The sequence below is a fragment of the Dunckerocampus dactyliophorus genome, chromosome 6, assembly GCF_027744805.1.
Source record: "Dunckerocampus dactyliophorus isolate RoL2022-P2 chromosome 6, RoL_Ddac_1.1, whole genome shotgun sequence".
NCBI lineage: Eukaryota > Metazoa > Chordata > Actinopteri > Syngnathiformes > Syngnathidae > Dunckerocampus > Dunckerocampus dactyliophorus.
The window spans coordinates 3,084,797-3,100,486 of record NC_072824.1 but is presented as its reverse complement, the minus strand read 5'-3'; the positions used below and the strand labels follow the sequence as shown (position 1 = coordinate 3,100,486).

Here is a 15,690-nt window from a genome sequence, read left to right as displayed (position 1 = left end):
GCCCTTGTACTGTGTTCACTCGCTCCATCACGGTTCACCTTTCACAGACTCACTGTTTCGCTCATTTTTTATGGTGCAATTTTAGTGTTTTTTTTGTTGTTGTTTTTTAAATAAACGCTGTTACAGTCCAAGCCTGGCCCTTTCAGAAGTACTGCATTGTGGGAAGTTGAGCGTTCTGTGGCGGCAGTGTCTCTCTCTAGTCTCTCTCTTCTGTCTGCACTACCCATTGTCTTCTGCGTCCTGATTGATTGGTTGTAGGCCACTGTCAATCTCCTTTGTGCTGTCTCTTGTCGTGGTCATGGCAAGCAAACTCGCTAACCGTGTGAGCTGCTTGCTAACCGCCAATACTGTAAACAATAGAAGAAACAGAAAAAGCTAATCATGTGTGACTCTTTTCTCCCCGACAAAACAATGTTGACGAAACGTTCTGCGCCCCAAAAAGGCAGACAAAGCCAGCCATAGCCAGCCATCACACAAAAAGTTGGACTTCTGGACATGCTGAAGGAAGGCATAAGTTACGTGGCTTCAGGGTGCCATTACGGAATACTGTAACTGAATCTTTTTGAATGTTTTAACAAGGATGCAAAAACGCTACAGCTGAACCGCGCCAGGACGAAGAGGCGCGGTCATAGGAGTGAAATATGTGTGAGTCACTTATTTCACTATTTATTGTGTCCAACCTGGTATGATGATCATTAAAATTCAAATGAACTTTGAGAGTGTTTAAACAAGAGTGAAATATGTTCATGCCTGTCTGAGAAAAGTGCATAAAATGTATGGTGAGAGGTTTTACAGCCTTAAAACATATATTTGTAAAAAAAAAATTAAGTTGGCTACTTTGCGGATTTCACTTATTGCGGGCTATTTATAACCCCTAACTATAACCCCTAATCTAATCAAGCATAAACTGGAATGATGCTGGCTCCCAGCATGCATTGTGGTACTTGGTTTGTAAAGAGTTGCTGAAGTTATGTATAGCTACATATAGTTATATACAGTGCCTATCATAAGTATTCACCCCCTTTGATTGTTTACCCTTTTGTTGCTTTCATAAATCAATCATGGTCAATAAAATTTAGCTTTTTTAATTAAAAAAAAATATTGGAAAAAAAACTCTTTCATGTCAAAGTAAAAACCGATTTCTATAAAGTAATGATAATGAAAGAAAATTATATAAATGAAAATAAATGTTTGCATAATTATTCACCCCCTTTTTAATTTAATGGTTTAATTCAATAGAGGTCCATCAAATTGTTGCCAATAGTCTCACAATTAGTGAAATGAAGATCACCTGAGTGGTGTGGGTGTGTTTCAAGTGATTGAGTTGTAAAACACCTGTGTCTGAAGAGTCCAGAGCGTGGTTGATCAGTATTCCTGGCTACCATTACACCATGAAGACAGAAGAACACTCTAAGCAACTCAGGGAAAGGGTTATTGAGAAGTACAATTCAGGGGATGGTTACAAAAAAATTTCCAAGGCACTGAACATCCCTCGGAGTTCAGTGAAATCAATTGTCAAGAAATGGAAGGAATATGGCACTTGTGTGAATCTGCCTAGATCAGGCCGCCCTCGTAAACGGAGTGACCGTGCAAGTAGGAGACTAGTGAGAGAAGCCACCAAGACCCCTACAACTACTCTGAAGGAGTTACATGCTTCAGCTGCTGAGATGGGAGAGACTGTGCATGTAGCAACTGCTGCCCGGGTTCTTCACCGGTCAAAGCTTTATGGGAGAGTGGCAAAGAGAAAGCCACTGTTGAAGAAAAGTCATATTAAAAGCACGTGGAAGACTCCATGGTCAAGTGGAAGAAGATTCTTTGGTCTGATGAGACCAAAGTTGAGCTTTTTGGCCATCAGTCAAGACGTCATGTTTGGTGGAAACCAAACACTGCACCAAGCTACACAGGAATGGTTAAAAAAGAACCACGTAATTGTTCTGGAGTGGCCGAGTCAAAGCCCAGACCTCAATCCCATAGAGAATTTGTGGCTGGATTTGAAAAGGGCTGTTCATGCCCGATACCCGCGCAACCTGACAGAGCTTGAGCAGTTTTGCAAAGAAGAATGGAGCAAAATTGCAGTGGGCAGATGTGCAAGGCTGATTGAGACCTACAGTATCCACACAGACTCACTGCTGTGATTGTGCTGTGATGATACTGACTTGAAGGGGGTGAATAATTATGCAAACAGTTATTTTCATTTATATAATTTTCTTTCATTAACATTAATTTATAGAAATCTGTTTTCACTTTGACAGTTTTTTTTTCAATATTTTTTTGTTAAAAAAGCTAAAATGTATTGACCATGATTGATTTATGAAAGCAATAAAAGGGTAAACCATCAAAGGGGCTGAATATTTAGGCACTGTATGTTTAGAGTTGTTCATTATTCCTCACAGTAGTAGTTCCCCTGTGTGTGCATATTTACCTGTTACATGTTGTGCTGTCATTTTTTTTTTCATTTTTTTGTGTTACCACCGCGATTGTAGTGTTGTCTAGTGATTTCAAAGACAACGTACATGTCATTATACAGCTAGCATCTCACTATATTGAAGCACAGATGAATTATGATGCTTGATTGCTATATGCTATGTGCGGTTGAGGTGTTATTAATTAAGAAGCAGAGTTGTGTTGCCATCTACTGACAAGCCCCACAATTATAATGTGTTTGAGAGCAAGGGTGAACAAGTCAAATCTTGAAAAAAAAAAATTAAAAAAGGTGTGGGAAACACTTTACTGTATATACAATTATCTAAATGATATGGCATGAAGCGTTTCATGTTATTGACCTGAGAAAAAGGTTCTCCTCTCTGAGGCGCTTGACCTCCTTTTCCAGATCCGGGACCCTGGTGGCCTCGGACTTGACGCTCCTCACGATGGCAGCGTCCTGCTCCTGGAGGTCCAGACGTCTCTCCAGCTCCTGGCGAGGGATTAAAAAAATAAATAAAAATAAGGTAGACTGCTCGGTGGTGGTGGTTCTTCATCCTTTGGCCTATGGGGTGTGTGCTGTACCTTGATCTTGATGATGTGCTCTGAGCTGGTGGACTGGGCGGCTTGGAGACTTTGACAGAGCTGAGACACTTCCTGGTACTTCCTGTTTGAAGAGGCTGCTTTAGTCGTGGTTTCTATGATTATTGTGTGTCTATGAAGTTACCTGCGTTGTAAATCCAGGTGCTCCTGTAGTTCCTGATTTTCTAACTTCTTGTGAGAGATGATGGAGTCCTGATTCTGCAACTTCTGCTTGAGGTCTCTGATCTCGTCCTTCAGACAGATGACGGTCTGGAAACACAACACAAATTGTATGGGACATACGCTTTCATTTAAGTGTTTGTATGCGTGTACCTGGCTGGTGCTGCTCAGTAGGGCATCTCGCTCCTCAAGTTTCTTGCCGAGGCTCTCCAGGTTGTTGTTGAGCGCTCGGTTGGCCTCCACTTGCTCCGTCAGGTTCTTCAGGGCCTCCTTCTCCCGCTCCTCCAGCTTCTTCACTCGCGACGACATTTTGTCGTTCTTTTCCTCCAACAGCTGGACAAGGCCAAAGGAAAAAAATGGCTTTGAAAAGGTTTTAAAGATGATAAGAAGGGTGCATCTCTACCCATAATAGCTGCACATCGGCCATCAGGGATAGACTGTACAAGTTCAAGGTAAGAGCAATGTGAAGGCGTGAGGCTGAGGGTCAGTTCTAACCTTCAGGTTGCATGCAGAGTCACTGGCGCTCTTCTCCAACTCCACGCGAACACGCTTGTGGCTCAGCTCCATCCGTTTCTTTTCCTGGTCCAGCTGCAGGTAGCGGCTCTGAGACTGGACCCTCTCCGCTGCTTCCAACAACTATACAGGACATAAATGTCAGACCTACACGCTTCGTACTGAACATATATAGCGTGTGTGAGTGCATACGTCCATGCTGCGCTTGTACTGGTTCTGCAAGGTGCTGCTTGTGGTCGCTGATGAAGACCCGGAACAGCCGATGAAGGAGTTGAAGGACTTCAAGGTTGAAAACACTGTCGTGTTGTCTTCGGAATCCATTTTAAAAGGCTATCTGGAAGCACAGAATGTATGTATTGGCATTCTTGTGACTAATGTATACACATACAGGCAACACATGCACACCCAAAAAACTGCAGACGATGGTCTGTTTAAAAAATAAAAGTTTGTTATTAATTTAGTGCAGCCGTCCCAGGTGCGTCTAGCAGAGCAAAAGCTGCATGCTCACTGCCAATGTTAACCAAAACAAGCGTTACTTTACGCCAAGCCGAAAGAAAATGTGGACTGATCTGTTAGCTCAGTTTTCATATTAATTCAGCGAACATATGGTGTAACGTACTGCTTGGAGTGCCTCGGCGTCGGCTTGTTTATGACGACTTTTCTTCGCCGGTTGGAGGATGAAAAGTTATCTTTGCAGTGCTAGCTTGCTAGCTACTCAGGTGCGCGAAGACTCCCTCCTGTTTGACTCAAATGCACTTATCGCGAGACACAGCGGGACTTCGTCAGAGACGTTCTCAAAGTGCAGATTCTCACAACAACATGGCGTATCTCCACGCTCCTCACAGTGTATTAACGTCAGTTACTGTACAATACGTGATATTTCAGATGCGGTTTTTTATTGTAGTATATCATTTTAAATTGTACTCTTTACTCTTACTATGCTAAACTTTTTGGTACGTAATGCAGGGTTGCAGGAAAGGGGCCATGTATAAAACTAAAACTACTCTATCACTCGAAAACAACATTTAGGGTTTTAGACGTCGGTATGCTTTTTTTTTCCTAGATTCCACCTTAGCAATCTTATAGATAGAAATACACTATCGTATGTCAAGAGAAGCGCTACAAAAGTATTTTCAAGAAACATTTTGTCCCATTCACGTGAACGCAGGTTAGAAATGACATAAAATATTTGTCCAGCAGATGGCAGCCCTACAAAATGAGACTTTTTGGTCAGCTTTCAAGTACATTCAAGAGTGCAATGACAGATAGGGGGCGCTACAAATGTTAGTACATTTATAGCGGGAGAGATGATGGAGGGGTGTGAACTCCATTTGAAAAGGTCAGAAGGAGAATGGTGACATCAGCGCTCCTTTTCCCTGTGCGGCTGTCTCTTTCACTTCCATCCTTTCACCCTCAAGAGCATTCCGCATATTTCGGTGTCGTTCGTGTTCTCAACCCCTCCGCCCCCATCCCACCTTTGTTTTGTTTTTTTCTTCTGTGCACATCACAGTCTGATTCAGCCGCCTCCCCGCCGTCTTGCCTCCCCCGCAGTGGGCCTGAATGGGTCAAATGACGTAGCCCACATTGGGATATGCGTGCACACGTAGGCACCGCCGGGAGCAAATGAGCAGAAGCGCCTGCAGATGTGTCCTCCATCTGGCCATCTGCTGTGACGCATGCCGCTCGTGGAGAACATCCTGACATAAAATACCTTTTTCTCACTTTGTTAAAGGGGTAGATGTGTGCTCTTGTTTCAATTTGAGCCTTTTCATCACGCCATGAAGGAAAAACCTCCTTCCTCGTTGACATATCGCCACCTCTGACCTGACACTAACAATTGGAAGTATAATATTAAATATATATTTAAAAAGGAGGCTTCTCTACACATCTTAAAATGAGCTAACTGTATGAAACCAGGTTTAGTTTTGCATTCATATTTTTATTTTCCTCCATTCCTGTAATAGACCCTCTATTGTAAACTGTATAGAATAGGGTATGGAATATACTGTAGCAATACAGTCATCCTTCACCACTTCACCGTTTGAATTTCACGGCTTCACTCAACCACAGCTTTACAAAAATATATTCATTCATAAATCATGAAGCATTTTCAAGCATATAAATGGCTAAATGAAGTAAAATCCAAATATAAACCATTAAGATGACGGAGATTGTGATATGTAGTGCTCTACACTGGTCACTAGGTGTCAGTAGGTGAGACACACAAGCACCAGACTTGGTCGCTAGAGCAACAGGCTTTTATTGCAGTTTTGAATGATCTCACAACAGGCAAAATAATCATAACATCATTTTCGCAATCATAATAACAACACGGGCCACAATCCACCTAAAAATCAACTCTGAACCCTTGACGTTACTTCTGTCCACGTGTCTGGAACATGTTTACTGCAACACGCACAAACACAAATGCCTTGTTTTCTTTGTTATTTCTACTATATTGGTTAATAGGAGTGTAAAGGTGCCTATAGGGGTGTTATTTCATGGCTAGAGGGCTCAAATAATGTTTAAAAAGCATGTTTAGTAGGTGATAAACAGGTTTTCTATGTCTTATTTATGTCTTATTTTCTCTTATGTCTACTATATTGGGAAATAGGAGCGTAAAGCTGACTATTGGGTGTTATTTCATGTCTCGAGGGCTCTTATAATGTTAAAAAGTGTATTTAAAAGGTGGTAAACAGGTTTTCTATGCTCTAACTACAAATATATTCCATTTATAAACAAGTAATCCTACTGGGACTCTGTACCATTTGACTTCTTTAAGAAACACATATTTTTAATATACTGTAATCTTCTACTCATGAACACGCCATAAACCTATGCCTGCTGCATCCACCACTTGACAAAGGACAGCTTTGTCAAAAAAAAAAGAAAAGGGCTTTTCTACACATCTTAAAATTCAGCTCTGCCGACTATTCGTCAGCCAGGTAAAGACATGGACACACGTCTCTCTTTTCTGTGCGTTTTAAAGGTATAAAAACAGCTAAAAAGAGGCAGCTAAGAATGCATGTAATGGGGCACACCCATTCCCCCTATAAAGCCTTCTGAAAAAAACTCCAAAAAGCGCCAACAACTCTCCATTTCCATAATGTGACGTGCATATTAACCAAGCTATAGCGACATTCTTATTATTATTGTAACGCACAAGAACTACGTTAGTGGTGTAGTGACACTTCACCACACCACATCGGTTAGCTACTAGCCCGCTAGCGACTAGCTTCACCACACACTTGCTCACAATGCCTCAGGCCACAGGACATGCCCTGAAAAAATAGTAGTTAGCATGGTCAGATTTTGAGAAAATGTCTCATTCGCACTAATGAATAGATAAGTAAGCAGTCTACACACCTTTTGTCTCGGTTCCCCGCGCACCTTTTGTCTGTCACTGTCCGAGCAAAAGCTACACTATTTTGTTTCAACACAAAAACATCACAATCCGTGAGATGTCTAACCCAGAAGAGTTTGCAGCTGTGGATGGGCAGATTACGCATTTGCCAGCATGCTTTGCTGTAGTTCAAATGATCACTTTGGACTGTCTTATGCCTCTTTAAGGTGCTATTTTGTCAAGACAGGGTGTAATAGTTCAAGTGCTGCCGTTTTTAGCTGTGTACAGTTCAATTATTTTGACTTATGCTCTGAATCTGCCACCCTTATTAACTCATTCAATACCAAAAATGTATTTATAAGTTTTTTTAAAACCCCAACACTCGCCCCCAAAGACATATTTATACATTGACGTTTTTTTGCGCAAGAGGAATAAAAAGAGGTGATGATGCAAGTGCACAATAAAATTTTCATGCAGTTTTAAGCCATAAAAGTGGCCACAAGGTGGCAGAAGTGCATTTGATAAGAGCTCGGCATGTATCTTTTGCATGTATTAACGCACTCGACAGGAAGGAGGAAGTGAGAGAGCGTGGAGGAGTGTAGCGTGCAGAAGGTTACGCATTGAGGGACATTTTAACGCATGCACAAACGCGCACGCACGTGTGCACATACACAGTTTAGTTTCAAATGTGAAAACTGTAAATAGTTCATGGTGTTATATTTGTAAATACATTTTTATTTTGATCTGAAACAAGCCTTTTTTGTGTTATGTTGTGCTATAGTTGTTTAGATATCTGAGCTGTCACAAAAGCAAAACATTTGTAACAAAGTGAAAGTTATGCTTGAAATGTATCTTTTCACAAAAAGCTGGTTTTCTCCCTTTTTTAGTTGGGAACTGATCTTTTCCTGAAACTTACCTACGTTCTACTGTTGAAGAACAAAATAGACAGAAACGTTTTTTTTTCTAATGAAAGACGAGAGTCTAATCTTTCCTTTGGTAGGTTCCATGTTTATATAGCCATAGAACACATATTTTATGCGCCTTCAGTCAAAATCATCTAAAATAGCCGGTCCTGGAGGGGATGTCTTGAAAAATGGCTGGGATTGAATGAGTTAAGAATGGTTCTGAATTATATACAATATTGTTTCCACTGTCATCCATCCGTTTTCTATGTCGCTTATCCTTTAAAATGACAATTCCAGAGTAGTAGTTTATACCGGAGGACTCATTTAATTGCGCAGATTGCTGTAAGCACTTTGTTTGAAAGGTTCGTGAGGCGAGCCAACTCAATGCTATTTTCCTAACAGTTCCGCGGTCCGGGTGAAGTTGCAGCTTGGACTGGATTGGACCCCCGGGCCTGAGTTTGCCACGTATGCATTGGAGCGTTTTTTTCTTTTTTTAATTATCAGTTATCGGAGCTATTTTTAATGTTATCTGATTTATTGGTGTGATGTCACAATAACTATCGGGCACCCCTAATATACGGCATCTACTATGTTGTATCAGTGTTGGAAACAAACACAGCTTATTAGCTTTAAAGTTAGACACACATAAAACGGTGCAACACACTACTGTGGGACCTTACAATAAAAATACTTTTAAGAATAAAAATCTAAGAAGAAGTAGGCTGGAAAATGCTTTGATCCCATCTACGTCAAGCATCCAGTGTGTGATATCGATAAAATGATCAGGGCCGTATCATCTGTAAAAGGACACATCCAGTGTAGGCAAACACGCAAGAGAAAGTATTGATTTTGTAGAAAACAGTGTTAGTTATTATCAGATGTGCTCGTTGTGGCTGGTGTGTTGGCCGCAGGATGACCCAAAATCCTGGCGTCGCCTCGGCAACCCACTCAGGAAGCAGAGCAAAGACACAGAGTCTCGTCCAAAGGCGGGCAGTCACCAAACCACATTAGAGATTATGTTAAAAAGGTAAAAAAAAAAATAAATAAATTTAAGGAGGACACAGTCAATAGCTCATTCCTGACTTTGGGGAGCCTGGAAGCAAAGGTTTTAACAGCGCTAGGGGCGCACGTATTGACATATCTTATTATGTCTACTATGTATTATGTCCACTACTATGTAAAGCCATCTAAAGTAGTAGTAGTAGTAGTACTTTATTAATCCCACAGCAGGGAAATTCACCTGTTACAGCAGCAAGCAAGATACACAAGTAAAGAATGCATAGTGACATAGTGACTACAAAATGGTTCGGGTGTTGTAGAGCCTGATAGCGGTCGGTATGAAGGACCTGCGGAACCTCTCCTTCTTACACCGTGGGTGTAACAGTCAACAGACAAAGATGTCATTACAATACATTGATGAGACAATAGCCACAGTGGGATGTACGCTGTTCAGAAAAAAACAAGGAACTGCTAACATGCGAGTCCATGTTATCTTATTAATGTCTAATATGTCTTATTTTCTCTGATTATATCTACTATATTGGGTAATACAAATGTAAAGATGACTTTAGGAGTTCTATTTCATGTCTTGAGGGCTCCAATAATGTTAAAAAAATGTATTTAGAGGGGAGCTTTCTATGCCATAACTACAAAAATAATCTGTCTATTAATATTAAATCATATTTCACAGAAATTTTGGTCGGGTGTAGAACCAATCAACGGTGATAAACGAGGGACAACTGTAAGTGAAAAAGCCTATTATTAGTATCAACTCTTTGCCCTGATTTCACATTTTTGCTGTTGCTGTTTTTTAAAATTTTGTTCATAAATCATTTTCATAAATATTATTTTCACGTTATGACTATATTCCCAAAATATTATCACTTTTCCCCAACCCAATTTTCCAAAAATTACAACTTCTCATCATTTTTTGGCTTTAAAAAATATGTCTATTCTATGCGACCAAAATTGTCCTCATTCTCGTAAAATTCCGACTTTTTTTCTTATTAAAATTGACATTTTTCTCTCCATATTTTGACTTTATTCTCGTAAAATTACAGTTGTTTTTTTCATTTCTGCTGTTGTTGTTTTTCTTCTCCACGCAAGAGGAGAAATATGAACTCTGTGAAAAATGACTCTTAGCTAAAACACTTAGCTAAAAACCTTCAGCAACTCAGTATGTGGAATCAATGTATGGAACGGATTGCGCAAGGAACTCAAACAATGCACTAAAATGAGCCATTTCAAGAAACACTACAAGCAGTTGATGGTTGCAAAGTACAAGGAAGTACAGGAAGGCCCTGCACCACTGTGTACATACAATACTATGTCTAACCACTACTACATTTATTACTACCTCTTCATTCTTTTGTGAGTACATTGTCTGTATAATTTTCAATACTATTTTACATTTATTAATACTTATTATGACTTTTTTTATAAATTTCAAATCTCCGTTGGGCGTTGGGCATGTGGAGTTTGCATGTTCTCCCCGTGCGTGTGTGGGTTTTATCTGGGTACAGTGTTCCCTCGCAATTCACCTTTCATAGTGCTTTTTTTTTTTTTTTTTTTTTTTTTTTACAGCGTATGAACGCTGTTACAAGCCAAGCCTGGCCCTTTAAGAAGAATTGCATTGTGGGAAGTTGAGAGTTGTAGTTTTGTGCTTTAGGCAGTGTCTCTATTCTCTCTCTTCTGTCTGCACCGCCCATTGTCTTCTGCGTCCTGATTGGCTGTAGACCATTGTCAAGCAATCTCCTCCGTGCCGTCTGTTGTTGTGGTCATGGCTAGCAAGCTAGCTAACCATGTGAGCTGCTTGCTAACCGCAAATACTGTTGTATGTTTTTCCCCCGACAAAACCCACAATGTCGATGAAACGTTCTGCGCCCAAAAGGCAGAGGAAGCTAACCATCACACAAAAAGTTGGACTTCTGGACATGCTGAAGGAAGGCAGAAGTTACACGGATGTAGGGCACCATTAACGGAATACTGTAAATGAATTTTCCCTTCATGGAGGACGAGGACGAAAATACAACGACAGGAGCAATATGTTTTAACAAGGATACAAAAACACTTCAGCAGAACGGCGCCAGGACGAAGAGTGAGTCACTTAATAATTTCTTGTGTCCAACCTAGTAGGTTGATCTTTAAAATACAAACGAAATTTGAACTTTGTGTTTAAACAAGAGAGAAATGTGAGAAAATGTTAATGCCTGTCTGAGAAAAGTGTATAAAGTGTATGGTGAGAGGTTTCCCAGCCTTAAAACATTATAATAATTCATTATTAAAAATAATAAAGTTCGCTAACTCACAGATTTCACTTATTGTGGGCTATTTTGGGAACCTATCCCCCGCGATAAACGAGGGAACACTGTATGTCAAAAAAAAAACAACCATGGAATGAGACATCCTCAGATAGAGCTCCAAAAGCTCCAGTATATGAACCTGCATTTGTGATGGATGATGGAGAGCAAACACACACGTCGACACAAATAACACATCCCTTTATTTTGAATTATTATTTTGAATTTATCGTTGTTGTACGTCCGTGGTGTTGCTTTTAACAGGCTTGTTTCAGGCGGTGAGTAGGTAGAGATATCAGGTATGGGTCCCCTGATAATACATGTGGACTAAATACACAATGCTGAGATTGAATTTAATGTAGGTACTAAATTGGAATTGGGCACCTTGGAACATTTATTTCTATCAATAGTGTGTGTTACACAAGCAGTGATGCAACAGATGGGTGTGTGTGTGTGTGTGTGTGTGGTGTACGTAGGCCAGGATGACTGACGCATGAAAATGAAAAGGGTCTGGCTGCCGGTGAGTGTGGCAGATGAGAGGCGTGATAAAGGTACGTATAACACTGCAGGATGATTACATTTCAAGAAGCAGTGGATTAGAAACGTCTTGAAGAACAATAATGCATGCCCACCAACATCTTGAAGAACAATAATACATGCCCGCCAACATCTTGAAGAACAATAATACATGCCTGCCAACATCTTGAAGAACAATAATGCATGCCCACCAACATCTTGAAGAACAATAATACATGCCCGCCAACATCTTGAAGAACAATAATACATGCCCGCCAACATCTTGAAGAACAATAATGCATGCCCACCAACATCTTGAAGAACAATAATGCATGCCCGCCAACATCTTGAAGAACAATAATGCATGCCCGCCAACATCTTGAAGAACAATAATGCATGCCCGCCAACATCTTGAAGAACAATAATGCATGCCCGCCAAAGAAAGCTTCACTATAAAAAGAAAAGTAAGTCTTGAGTACAGAGTTGTTTTTATTGGTTTGCTGGCAGCATAGTCACAGTCATGTGAGGACAGCACATTGAGGAGTAAACACTCCTGATCTAAATTTTAGACCAGTTAACAAATGTCAAAAATGTACATTTTGCACCGTTGAATCCCTAAGTAGAGCTTCAAAATGCAAAAAGAAGAAATGGGAGGCATTAGAGTGAAATAGGCTGTTCATCAGCTGATCAAAAGTTTAAGACCATGGTTCATAAAACCCTCAAAACCCCCATAAAATAGAAACAAAAAAGGAGTGAGTAACGAGTAGCTGTGCCATTCTTGTTAATGAGGTGAAAAATGGCTTTGGACATGCTTGATTCCAGTGTTTCCAGGAGGCTAGTGGCAATGTTGCTCCAGGTGCTGAAGATGGCTTCACGGAGGGCATCCACTGTCGATTTTTGTAAACTTCCCTTGCCATCCATCCCCAAAAGTTCTCCATTGGATTTAGATGAGGGGAACACGCAGGATGGTCCAAAAGAGTGATCTTATTCCTCTGGAAGAAGTCCTTTGTGAAGTGCAGCGTTGTCCTGTTGGACACACCAGTCATTACCACACAGACGAGGGCCTTCAGTCATGAGGGATGCCCCCAGCAACATCTCCATCAGCTCCTGACGCCCCTGCACAACCTGAAACTCCATTGTTCCTTTGTAGGATCTTCTCAGGGGGGATCTCCTTGTCATGCCAGTAACGTTGGAAGCTATCTGGACCGTCAAGGGACATTAAAACTTTCTTCCACCTTTCAATGTCCCATGTTTGGTGCTCTGCTGCAAATTACAAACCTTGAAGGACATGACGCCTTTGACGACCTTTTTTCTTTTTAAAAGCCTTCTCTGGCAGATGGTGTCTGATGGTTATTGGACTGCACTTGGCACCAGTAACAACCTTCATTTGGGCCAAGGATGGTCCCGTGTCTTGACAGAGAGCCAATGGGATCCTCCTGCTGATTTTTCAGTGTTGTCGCTCTGCTACCGCCTGTCTGTGTTGTGTTGTAGTGCACGCTGTCCGGCAGAAGAGGTGCTGATTGCACACACCTGAGCCCAATTACTGGCTCCTTCTTAAGCTGGTGCAAGGCAGCAGTCAGACGCCAGTTGTGCCTTGCTTTTACCTGCTCACCTACCTGTGTTCACATAGCTGGTGTATCCTGACTGCTCGTATTGTGTATTGTTGCCTTTGTCCCTGCGTGCTAATGCCACAGTAGTCCAGCCTTTCGCTAGAGTTAGTTGTGCTATTTTTTCCATCAGCTACCTTAGTTATATTGTGTGTTTTCATCCTGCCTCATTTTTCTTCGGCAGTGTTTTTTTGTTCCTGTTTTTGGCTGTACGCCATGTTTCCTTTGTTAACTTTTTGTACTTCTTTTGTTGCTCCTAGTGAGCCAGTTCTGTAATAAACATATGCTTTTTTGTTACAACACTGTGTGAATCATTCCCTGCATCGTGGGATCCGAAATCCGGCCTAGGCCGAACGTGACAATCACTTTTTTGTTCCCTGATCCTGCGGATGTTTGAAGAAGTTTGAAATGACTGTCTTACTGCGTCCACCCTCAGCAGCGATGGTGCGTTGCCAGAGGCCTTGCTTACGCAGCTCAACAACCCACCGCGTTCAAAGAAAGAAAGTTTTGTCTTTGTCATCAAGAGATCATGACAGTGTGAATACCTGACACTAAATCACATTCAATCCACATTTTTGCCAACATTTTGTCTTTTCAAGGCTGCGCTCTTCCATTTTTTGAACAGCCTATTTCACTGTAATGCTTCTTTACAATAAATTGCTTTTTATGTCTCACTCCCATTTCTTCTTTTTGCATTTGAAGCTCTACTTAGAACATCCTTAAGATCCATCAGTGCAAATTGTACATTCTTGCCATTTTTCGACTGCTCTTAACATTTTGATGAGGAGTGTGGCATGTGTAGTGATATATGCAGCTTTGCTTGTCACAAATCTTTGTCGTACTACCTTTTGTTCTTGTCTAATACAAGAGTTGTTGTCACGGAGTGGCTTACGCCAAAAGGTTGGAACCCGTTATGCAGACAGACACAGCGCCAGTAAAAAATACAATTTATTACACAAAGTAATCATGACAAAAAATACAAAAATAACTACCAAAAGATAACTAAGGAACACAGGGCTAGAGCCAAAAATTACAAAGAACAAAAAACACTGCAAGGCAGGAAAAAGGTACTCACTGAACGAAAGGAGCTGCAGGAAAAAAGTGCAGAACAGGTAAGTGGCAGTAGCAAAATCACTGTTGTGCTGTTTTGTGGTTGAATACAGCCTGTTATTAGTCAAAAGAATATTGAAACAAATTTGACATATTTTTTGCCTAAATGAAGCGTTTTCAAGCATAAAAATGGCTAAATGAAGTAAAATAGTAAAATATAAGGCATTCAGAAGACGCATTCAAAGATGTTGATGATATGTAGTATTGTAGACTGGTCACTTGGTGTCAGTAATGTTACATTGATGAGACAATGGCCACCGCAGGAAGAACTGTACAGAACAGGAAGTAAAAAAACACCAACAAGGAACTCTCCCAATGATAACACATTCATCCAGTCATCCATTTTAGTGCACTTATTCAGGTCCGGGTCGCGGGGGCAGCAGTCTCAGTAGGGAAGTCCAGATATCCCGGTCCCCAGCCACCTCTTCCAGTTCTAACAGGAAGACACCAAGGCGTTCCCAGGCCAGCTGTGAGACATAGTCGCTCCAGCGTGTCCCAGGTCAGCCCAGGGGCCTCCTCCCGGCTGGGCATGCCCGTAACACTTCACCAGGGAGGCATCCAGGAGGCATCTGGACTAGATGTCCGAGCCACCTCAAGTGGCTCCTCTCCATATGAAGGAGCAGCGGCTCTACTCTGAGCTCCTCCTCACCCTATCTCTTAGGGTGAGTCCCTGATCTCGTTCTTTCGGTCACGACCCAAAGCTCATGAACATAGGTGAGGGTGGGAACATAGATTGAAAAATGACCTAACCCGAAGGCGTAGGGGAACAACCTTCTCATGCTAACATGTGTGAGTCCATATTATGTCTTATTTTCTCTTATTACATCTACTACATTGGGTAATAGGAGTGTAAAGGTGACTATAAGGGTGTTATTTCATGTCTGGAGGGCTCTAATAATGTGAAAACAAATGTATTTAGAAGGTGATAAACAAGTTTTCTATGCTCTAACTACCAAAATATTGCATTTACAAATAAGGAATCCTCCTTGGTGGAAATTCACTGATCACGGTCGGGTCTGGAACCAACTAACTGCCATAAACGAGGGATTATTTTAAACACTGTAACTTTGTTCAACGTAATAGATGCAATATACACTGCTCAAAAAAATTTGAGGAACACTTGGAAAACACATCAGATCTAAACTGGGGGAAAAATGATCTTGAATATCTTTCCTGATAATAAGTGGGTGATGTATTAGTAACAAAATGATGCC

The 15,690-nt window shown here is 41.1% G+C and overlaps 1 protein-coding gene across 2 annotated transcripts in view; it reads right to left on the bottom strand.

Moving 5' to 3' along the window:
* The window catches only part of mad1l1 (mitotic arrest deficient 1 like 1), a 102,095-nt gene extending 97,648 nt beyond the window's left edge, over window positions 1-4,447 (bottom strand). For both annotated transcript variants that reach the window (XM_054778504.1, XM_054778505.1), the window contains exons 1-7: window positions 4,316-4,447; window positions 3,889-4,030; window positions 3,679-3,819; window positions 3,337-3,516; window positions 3,149-3,273; window positions 3,007-3,088; window positions 2,784-2,914 (exon numbers count right to left, since the gene is read on the bottom strand). In XM_054778504.1, the coding sequence (XP_054634479.1) occupies window positions 2,784-2,914; window positions 3,007-3,088; window positions 3,149-3,273; window positions 3,337-3,516; window positions 3,679-3,819; window positions 3,889-4,017 (788 nt within the window). In that variant the 5' untranslated portion in view covers window positions 4,018-4,030; window positions 4,316-4,447. The remainder of the gene's footprint in view (window positions 1-2,783; window positions 2,915-3,006; window positions 3,089-3,148; window positions 3,274-3,336; window positions 3,517-3,678; window positions 3,820-3,888; window positions 4,031-4,315) is intronic.
* Window positions 4,448-15,690: the final 11,243 nt, after the last annotated feature.